The 10000-nt window shown below is 53.6% G+C and overlaps 1 protein-coding gene across 1 annotated transcript in view; it reads left to right on the top strand.

Moving 5' to 3' along the window:
- Positions 1-10000, top strand: part of LOC123774626 (uncharacterized) — a 145805-nt gene that overhangs the window by 120233 nt on the left and 15572 nt on the right. The window contains exon 5 of the mRNA XM_069303912.1: positions 5395-5541. Coding sequence (XP_069160013.1) covers positions 5395-5478 — 84 coding nt within the window. The 3' untranslated portion in view covers positions 5479-5541. The remainder of the gene's footprint in view (positions 1-5394; positions 5542-10000) is intronic.

Genomic DNA, 10000 nt, shown 5'->3' on the forward strand with positions numbered 1-10000 from the left:
TAGTGGTGATAGTGATGGTGGTGATAGTGATAGTGGTGGTTGTGATGGTTGTGATAGTGGTGGTTGTGATAGTGGTGGTGGTGATAGTGGTGGTTGTGATGGTGGTGGTTGTGATGGTGGTGGTTGTGATAGTGGTGGTGGTGATAGTGGTGGTGGTGATAGTGGTAGCGTAACAAGGCTCAGCACCACATGGCGCCGCTCAGAGAGCACCACCTCCTCCCTCCCCTTGGTCGCAGCCATTTGCCTTCGGAGCAAGAGGCTGCCAAGCTCCACCACGCGCTGCGGGAGTATAGACCTTGTACCACGCTTCAGTAAGGCTCGTACTCCTCTCCTGCGGCGCCTCCTGTTGACACCTTCCTAGACTCCCGCATTCATTAATCAACATGACAAGCACAGCCGTTCACCCACCTCTAGTTCCCTCCCTCTGTACCTTGCCCTACACTGTTGCTGTACCTTCCCCTACACTGTTGCTGTACCTTCCCCTACACTGTTGCTGTACCTTCCCCTACACTGCTGCTGTACCTTGCCCTACACTGTTGCTGTACCTTCCCCTACACTGTTGCTGTACCTTCCCCTACACTGTTGCTGTACCTTCCCCTACACTGTTGCTGTACCTTCCCCTACACTGCTGCTGTACCTTCCCCTACACTGCTGCTGTACCTTTCCCTACACTGTTGCTGTACCTTCCCCTACACTGTTGCTGTACCTTCCCCTACACTGTTGCTGTACCTTCCCCTACACTGTTGCTGTACCTTCCCCTACACTGTTGCTGTACCTTCCCCTACACTGTTGCTGTACCTTCCCCTACACTGTTGCTGTACCTTCCCCTACACAGTTGCTGTACCTTCCCCTACACTGTTGCTGTACCTTCCCCTACACTGTTGCTGTACCTTCCCCTACACTGTTGCTGTACCTTCCCCTACACTGTTGCTGTACCTTCCCCTACACTGTTGCTGTACCTTCCCCTACACTGCTGCTGTACCTTCCCCTACACTGCTGCTGTACCTTCCCCTACACTGCTGCTGTACCTTCCCCTACACTGTTGCTGTACCTTCCCCTACACTGTTGCTGTACCTTCCCCTACACTGCTGCTGTACCTTCCCCTACACTGTTGCTGTACCTTCCCCTACACTGCTGCTGTACCTTCCCCTACACTGCTGCTGTACCTTCCCCTACACTGTTGCAGTACCTTGCCCTACACTGTTGCTGTACCTTGCCCTACACTGTTGCTGTACCTTGCCCTACACTGTTGCTGTACCTTCCCCTACACTGTTGCTGTACCTTGCCCTACACTATTGCTGTACCTTGCCCTACACTGCTGCTGTACCTTGCCCTACACTGCTGCTGTACCTTGCCCTACACTGTTGCTGTACCTTCCCCTACACTGTTGCTGTACCTTCCCCTACACTGTTGCTGTACCTTCCCCTACACTGTTGCTGTACCTTGCCCTACACTGCTGCTGTACCTTGCCCTACACTGTTGTACCTTGCCCTACACTGTTGTACCTTGCCCTACACTGTTGCTGTACCTTCCCCTACACTGTTGCTGTACCTTGCCCTACACTGCTGCTGTACCTTGCCCTACACTGCTGCTGTACCTTGCCCTACACTGCTGCTGTACCTTGCCCTACACTGCTGCTGTACCTTGCCCTACACTGCTGCTGTACCTTGCCCTACACTGCTGCTGTACCTTGCCCTACACTGCTGCTGTACCTTGCCCTACACTGCTGCTGTACCTTGCCCTACACTGCTGCTGTACCTTGCCCTACACTGCTGCTGTACCTTGCCCTACACTGCTGCTGTACCTTCCCCTACACTGTTGCTGTACCTTCCCCTACACTGTTGCTGTACCTTCCCCTACACTGCTGCTGTACCTTCCCCTACACTGCTGCTGTACCTTCCCCTACACTGCTGCTGTACCTTGCCCTACACTGTTGCTGTACCTTGCCCTACACTGTTGCTGTACCTTGCCCTACACTGCTGCTGTACCTTGCCCTACACTGTTGCTGTACCTTGCCCTACACTGTTGCTGTACCTTGCCCTACACTGTTGCTGTACCTTGCCCTACACTGTTGCTGTACCTTGCCCTACACTGTTGCTGTACCTTCCCCTACACTGTTGCTGTACCTTGCCCTTCATGGCCGGCGTGAGTGAGGGCCGCAGTAACGTGACTGACCGTGACAGGTCCACCCCGTGTCCCATCCCACATGACAACCTGAAGATCAAACTGTTGACGGAGACACTAGCACACACACACAGTCACTCGCCGGTAAACACTCACACCGACAATAAGTGTATAAAACAAAAACCAACATTGAGGCAGAGATCTTCTTCCCCCTCCCCCGGCCTCTTCTCCCCCTCCCCCTACCTCTCCCCCTACCTCTCCCCCTACCTCTCCCCCTACCTCTCCCCCTACCTCTCCCCCTACCTCTCCCCCTACCTCTCCCCCTACCTCTCCCCCTACCTCTCCCCCTACCTCTCCCTCTCCCCCTCCCCCTACCTCTCCCCCTCCCCCTACCTCTCCCCCTCCCCCTACCTCTCCCCCTCCCCCTACCTCTCCCCCTCCCCCTACCTCTCCCCCTCCCCCTACCTCTCCCCCTACCTCTCCCCCTACCTCTCCCCCTACCTCTCCCCCTACCTCTCCCCCTCCCCCTACCTCTCCCCCTACCTCTCCCCCTCCCCCTACCTCTCCCCCTACCTCTCCCCCTCCCCCTACCTCTCCCCCTACCTCTCCCCCTACCTTTCCCCCTCCCCCTACCTCTCCCCCTCCCCCTACCTCTCCCCCTCCCCCTACCTCTCCCCCTCCCCCTACCTCTCCCCCTCCCCCTACCTCTCCCCCTCCCCCTACCTCTCCCCCTCCCCCTACCTCTCCCCCTACCTCTCCCCCTACCTCTCCCCCTACCTCTCCCCCTACCTCTCCCCCTCCCCCTACCTCTCCCCCTACCTCTCCCCCTCCCCCTACCTCTCCCCCTACCTCTCCCCCTCCCCCTACCTCTCCCCCTACCTCTCCCCCTCCCCCTACCTTTCCCCCTCCCCCTACCTCTCCCCCTCCCCCTACCTCTCCCCCTCCCCCTACCTCTCCCCCTCCCCCTACCTCTCCCCCTCCCCCTACCTCTCCCCCTCCCCCTACCTCTCCCCCTCCCCCTACCTCTCCCCCTACCTCTCCCCCTACCTCTCCCCCTCCCCCTACCTCTCCCCCTACCTCTCCCCCTCCCCCTACCTCTCCCCCTCCCCCTACCTCTCCCCCTACCTCTCCCCCTCCCCCTACCTCTCCCCCTACCCCTACCTCTCCCCTCCCCCTACCTCTCCCCCTCCCCCTACCTCTCCCCCTCCCCCTACCTCTCCCCCTACCTCTCCCCCTCCCCCTACCTCTCCCCCTACCTCTCCCCCTCCCCCTACCTCTCCCCCTACCTCTCCCCCTTCCCCTACCTCTCCCCCTTCCCCTACCTCTCCCCCTCCCCCTACCTCTCCCCCTCCCCCTACCTCTCCCCCTCCCCCTACCTCTCCCCCTACCTCTCCCCCTTCCCCTACCTCTCCCCCTCCCCCTACCTCTCCCCCTCCCCCTACCTCTCCCCCTACCTCTCCCCCTTCCCCTACCTCTCCCCCTCCCCCTACCTCTCCCCCTCCCCCTACCTCTCCCCCTACCTCTCCCCCTACCTCTCCCCCTACCTCTCCCCCTCCCCCTACCTCTCCCCCTCCCCCTACCTCTCCCCCTCCCCCTACCTCTCCCCCTCCCCCTACCTCTCCCCCTCCCCCTACCTCTCCCCCTCCCCCTACCTCTCCCCCTACCTCTCCCCCTCCCCCTACCTCTCCCCCTACCTCTCCCCCTACCTCTCCCCCTCCCCCTACCTCTCCCCCTACCTCTCCCCCTCCCCCTACCTCTCCCCCTCCCCCTACCTCTCCCCCTACCTCTCCCCCTCCCCCTACCTCTCCCCCTACCCCTACCTCTCCCCCTCCCCCTACCTCTCCCCCTCCCCCTACCTCTCCCCCTCCCCCTACCTCTCCCCCTCCCCCTACCTCTCCCCCTCCCCCTACCTCTCCCCCTACCTCTCCCCCTCCCCCTACCTCTCCCCCTACCTCTCCCCCTCCCCCTACCTCTCCCCCTACCTCTCCCCCTTCCCCTACCTCTCCCCCTTCCCCTACCTCTCCCCCTCCCCCTACCTCTCCCCCTCCCCCTACCTCTCCCCCTCCCCCTACCTCTCCCCCTACCTCTCCCCCTTCCCCTACCTCTCCCCCTCCCCCTACCTCTCCCCCTCCCCCTACCTCTCCCCCTACCTCTCCCCCTTCCCCTACCTCTCCCCCTCCCCCTACCTCTCCCCCTCCCCCTACCTCTCCCCCTACCTCTCCCCCTACCTCTCCCCCTACCTCTCCCCCTCCCCCTACCTCTCCCCCTCCCCCTACCTCTCCCCCTCCCCCTACCTCTCCCCCTCCCCCTACCTCTCCCCCTCCCCCTACCTCTCCCCCTCCCCCTACCTCTCCCCCTCCCCCTACCTCTCCCCCTACCTCTCCCCCTCCCCCTACCTCTCCCCCTACCTCTCCCCCTTCCCCTACCTCTCCCCCTCCCCCTACCTCTCCCCCTCCCCCTACCTCTCCCCCTACCTCTCCCCCTTCCCCTACCTCTCCCCCTCCCCCTACCTCTCCCCCTCCCCCTACCTCTCCCCCTCCCCCTACCTCTCCCCCTCCCCCTACCTCTCCCCCTCCCCCTACCTCTCCCCCTCCCCCTACCTCTCCCCCTCCCCCTACCTCTCCCCCTCCCCCTACCTCTCCCCCTACCTCTCCCCCTCCCCCTACCTCTCCCCCTACCTCTCCCCCTCCCCCTACCTCTCCCCCTACCTCTCCCCCTCCCCTACCTCTCCCCCTACCTCTCCCCCTCCCCCTACCTCTCCCCCTACCTCTCCCCCTCCCCCTACCTCTCCCCCTACCTCTCCCCCTTCCCCTACCTCTCCCCCTCACCACCCCCCTACCCCCTTCCCCTACCTCTCCCCCTCCCCCTACCTCTCCCCCTCACCACCCCCCTACCCCCATCCACTGATCTCCCCGCTGCAGCAACAAAATATCGGGAAAGATAAAGACGGGAAGAGAGAGAGTGTAGAGGCAGAGAGAGAGTGTAGAGGCAGAGAGAGAGAGAGAATGTAGAGGCAGAGAGAGAGAGAATGTAGAGGCAGAGAGAGAGAGAATGTAGAGGCAGAGAGAGAGAGAATGCAGAGGCAGAGAGAGAGAGGGGTACAGACAGACATCAGACACAGGCTACAACCCACCATAACCACAAGCACAACACTGAGGGTCGTTGCCACTTCACTTGATCACACTCGTGTTATAACATTACTTCACGCATAAAGAAATGACCTGCGCAGGACCACATTTATATTCAAATTATTCTCTTGATTCTTTTCAGGCAGACCCGATCGGGGACCGGGCAGCTGGGACGTTGAGCCCCGACTATAGGAGGTCACGTTGTATAGGAGCTCAACTCTTGTGAGCTGCTGCCGGAGGGTTCCCAACGGGTAGTGCCGGAACACCACCCCAGTCCCACCACAACCAGGTACTCAACATCCATCCTGCAGTAAATAAGCTGCAATATATATATATATATATATATATATATATATATATATATATATATATATATATATATATATAATATTATAAAATATTATTTATAATAATAATAATAATAACCATGTGGCAGGATTTGATGGAAAAACTGTGGCCTAAACGCATCCCCAAACGCCTCATAAGGCAGTTCAAACGCCTGGAGCAGCCTGGAGCAGCCTGGAGCAGCCTGGAGCAGCCTAGAGACCCTTCACCGACCCACTTAACTTATCCATGAGGATACACCTTATCCCGGGCAAGTGAACAGTTACAACACTACTCCCTAGAACAGTTGTGTGTGTGGGACCTGGTGGGTGATGGTGGGTGTGAGGGTGGGTGATGGTGGGTGAGGGTGGGAGCCTCAGCCAGCCGCCCCGCGCCAGCCGCCATGAGCAGCTGGTATTACCCTGGAGACCTTAACTCTCTCGTAGAGACCAAGCTCACTCCCCTGCTCCTGGTGGGGTCTGGTGGGGTGGTGCTCCTGGTGGGGTCTGGTGGGGTGGTGCTCCTGGTGGGGTCTGGTGGGGTGGTGCTCCTAGTGGGATCTGGTGGGGTGGTGCTCCTGGTGGGGTCTAGGGGGGTACTCGTGGTGGGGTCTGGTGGGGTGGTGCTCATGGTGGGGTCTAGGGGGGGTATTCGTGGTGGGGTCTGGTGGGGGTGTTTGGCGAGTACGAAGTGGACAGGTTCCATCCCCCTCACGGCCCCTACTGATGCACGTCAATGTGATATCATTGTGCGTGTGATGAGAAGCGTCAGAAGAGAACTACTGTACCATGAGGCAGAGAGCGGGCAGAGTACCACAAGAGAGATTATAGTAAAAAGCAGATAAAGATAAGTCACGATTGTTGGTACTGGGCGACTTCAACTTTAAAGCAATAGACTGGGAGGCCTACGAGGCAAGAACGAGAGACTTCTGACATAGATGAAAAACTTTCTAACTGAGAGACAGATGAGGGCAGTAACCAGAGACAATGTATCAGAGTGGAGGAGTGTTACTAGCGGAGTACCACAAGGTTCAGTTCTTGCACCAGTAATGTTCATCGTCTACATGAACGATCTACCAGAAGGAATACAGAACTATATGAACATGTTTGCGGATGATGCTAAGATACTGGGGAAGATAGTAGACACAGACGATTGTAATGTCCTTCAAATTGATCTAGATAAAATAAGTGCTTTTTGGATGGTTGCCGCCGAAGGCGGCTAGTTTATTGTGCACCCCATACTCATCCTGTGAGCGGTAGCGCAAAAGCATTACAGAGGGCACAAAAGGTCTTTATCAGACCTCATCTTAGATTATTACATAAACAATTTCTTCAATCCTTCACACCTTATAGATACAATGTCAGCTAGTTACAGAGAAAGTGCAATTACAAGAGCTACATATTTACAGTAAGTCATCATACATTAATGGTAGGTTTTATCGTTAATACATAATAGTTTGGCCAATGGGGATATTACAGAGTCATAGGGGAGCTTCTGTTTATTATTAGTCCTCACAATACACTACTTGTTTCTGAATCTCATATGTCGTTCATCTGCTGGAAGCAAAATGTGGGTACAGTGCAAGGATTTCAGGTAATTTATCCATGGTAATAAGATAGGTTGCCATATCATACAGAGTGAGCTTAGACTTATCTCTAAAAGGCTCAATTTTACAACAATCCAAGATATAGTGTTCGAGTGTGTGTCCCTGCCTATGTCCACACACTTTACACTTTACTTCATCTAGATCCCTATACAAGCCGAACTGCCAGAGATACTTGTAGCCAAGTCTTATACGAGCTGTGACATCTGTTAGTCTACTGACTTTGTTACTTGCCCCATACACATGTTTTACTTCACACATTTCATTGTGATGAACAATGGACCTACTAGTTCCAGTTTGCACTGTTCTACTTTCTTCAAATCCATCTAAGAGTTCTCGTCTAATGACACTTTTAAGGGACCTATTTGATAACTCAAGATTCCATTCAATACTGTCTTTATTTACTGCAGCCTTAGCAAGGGCGTCAACTTTGTCATGAGTGCTTGTGGCATCAAATCCCAAATGGAATTCAATGTGAATAAATGTCATGTTATGGAATGTGGAATCGGAGAAAATAGACCACACACAACTTACAAATTATGTGGAAAGGAATTACAGAACTCTAATAAAGAAGGAGACCTGGAGGTGGTTTTGGATAGTAAGCTGTCGCCAGAGGCACACATAAAGAACATTGTGAGAGGAGCGTAATGCGTCGCTTTCCAACTTCAGACTTGTTTTTAATTATATGGATGGTGAAATACTGAAGAAACTGTTCACGACGTTTGTGAGACCAAAACTGGAATATGCAGCAGTTGTATGGTGCCCAAATCTCAAGAAGCACATAATAACGAAACTGGAAAAGGTGCAACGGCATGCTACAAAATGGCTTTTGGAACTTTAAAACAAGAGTTATGAGGAGAGACTACAGACATTAAACATGCCAAAACTAGAAGATAAAAAAAGAGGTGATATGATCACCATATACACAATTCTAACAGGAATCGATCAAATTGACAAAGAGGAATTCCAGAAACCAGCAACATCACGAACATAGATTCAAGTTAAGGAAACAGATGCTGAAAAACACTATAAAGTTTTCTTTTACAGAGTGGAAGACGGTTGGAACAAGTTAAGTGAGAAGGTGGTGGAGGCCAAAACCGTCAGTAGTTTCAGTGTTATATGACAAAGAGTACTGGGAAGACGGGACACCATGAGCTTTCACCCCGGGGGTGGGGTGGGGGGCAATGCTTAAACCCTGACGGGCTTCAGTTGTAAGCCTAAGGAATCCTAGAGAGTTCAGGTGAATACCAGGTTGCCTTATTATTGTTATTGTCATCCACACTTCCCTGGAAATAAACATTCCATTCACCTGGACTCTAGGAGACTTCCTCACACCCGTGGGGTCCGTGGTTCGAATCTCCTAGAGCCCAGGTGAATGAAATGTTTATTATTATTATTATTATTATTATTATTATTATTATTATTATTATTATTATTATTATACACCGAGAATAATCACACTAACGTGAGTGTATCAATAGGACTATCCGTAGGAGCCGTGATGAGGGTTCGAACGTGTCCAGTGGGTTCTGGCAAATTCTTTGAAATTTATTATTATTATTATACAGTAATTTACATTACGTTTTCTCGGTAAGACTACATTAGCTACTTTATTTATTTTATTTTAATCGAAATTTCTATTCGGTATCAGAATTTTTCGTTTTGATTCGAAGCTTTAAATACTCTAGTTTAAGCGACAAAGTATAACTGGTGTTAAACTTAACGATGTGGTTCATAACAGTCTTCTTGTGTTTCGTGCCGTGTCTTGAGTGTCTCACCGCCCTCAACACATCTGGCCATGTCTAAGAGAAAGGCTCGCGGCGTCTTGACAAAGGCTCGCGGCGTCTTGACAAAGGCTCGCGGCGTCTTGACAAAGGCTCGCGGCGTCTTGACAAAGGCTCGCGGTGTCTTGACAAAGGCTCGCGGCGTCTTGACAAAGGCTCGCGGCGTCTTGACAAAGGCTCGCGATGGGTGACTTGTCTTGAGAAAGTGTCATTGTATTAGCTTGAAACTAACAACTTGTGTGTAATAATAATAATGTACTCTTCAAGTTACTTGTGTTGTCCCGTCTTGAGTACTGCTCAGTACTCACTTCCCCCTTCAGAGCAGGAGAGATTGCTGAAATAGAGGGAATACAGAGAACATGTACGGCACGCATAGACGAGATAAAACACCTAAATTATTGGGATCGTCTCAAAGCTCTCCAAATGTACTCACTTGAAAGGAGACGAGAGAGATACCAAATAATATACACCTGGAAGATACTGGAGGACCAGGTCCCAAATCTACACAGTAAAATAACAACATACTGGAGTGAACGATATGGAGGAAAATGCAGAATAGAACCAGTGAAGAGCAGGGGTGCCATAGGCACAATCAGAGAACACTGTATAAACATCAGAGGTCCGCGGTTGTTCAACACCCTCCCAGCATGCATAAGAAATTTTGCCGGAACAACCGTGGACATCTTCAAGAGGAAACTAGATTTATTCCTCCAAGGAGTGCTGGACCAACCGGGCTGTGGTGGGCATGTGGGCCTGCGGGTCGCTCCAAGCAACAGCCTGGTGGACCAAACTTTCACAAGTCAAGCCTGGCCTCGGGCCGGGCTTGGGGAGTAGAAGAACTCCCAGAACCCCATCAAGCAGGTATCAAGCAGGTGTACAGTGGTGGCAGTGCAGCAGTGGTGGTGGTGGCAGGAGGCTGACTAACAAGAAGGTATAACCCACCACGTCTGTAAATGCCCTCGGCTGATGGATTACTGTTTTCACGGTTCCCTCCACCCTCACCACCCTCACCATCCTCACCACCCTCACCATCCTCA

This window comes from Procambarus clarkii, chromosome 51 (genome assembly GCF_040958095.1).
Source record: "Procambarus clarkii isolate CNS0578487 chromosome 51, FALCON_Pclarkii_2.0, whole genome shotgun sequence".
Lineage (NCBI taxonomy): Eukaryota > Metazoa > Arthropoda > Malacostraca > Decapoda > Cambaridae > Procambarus > Procambarus clarkii.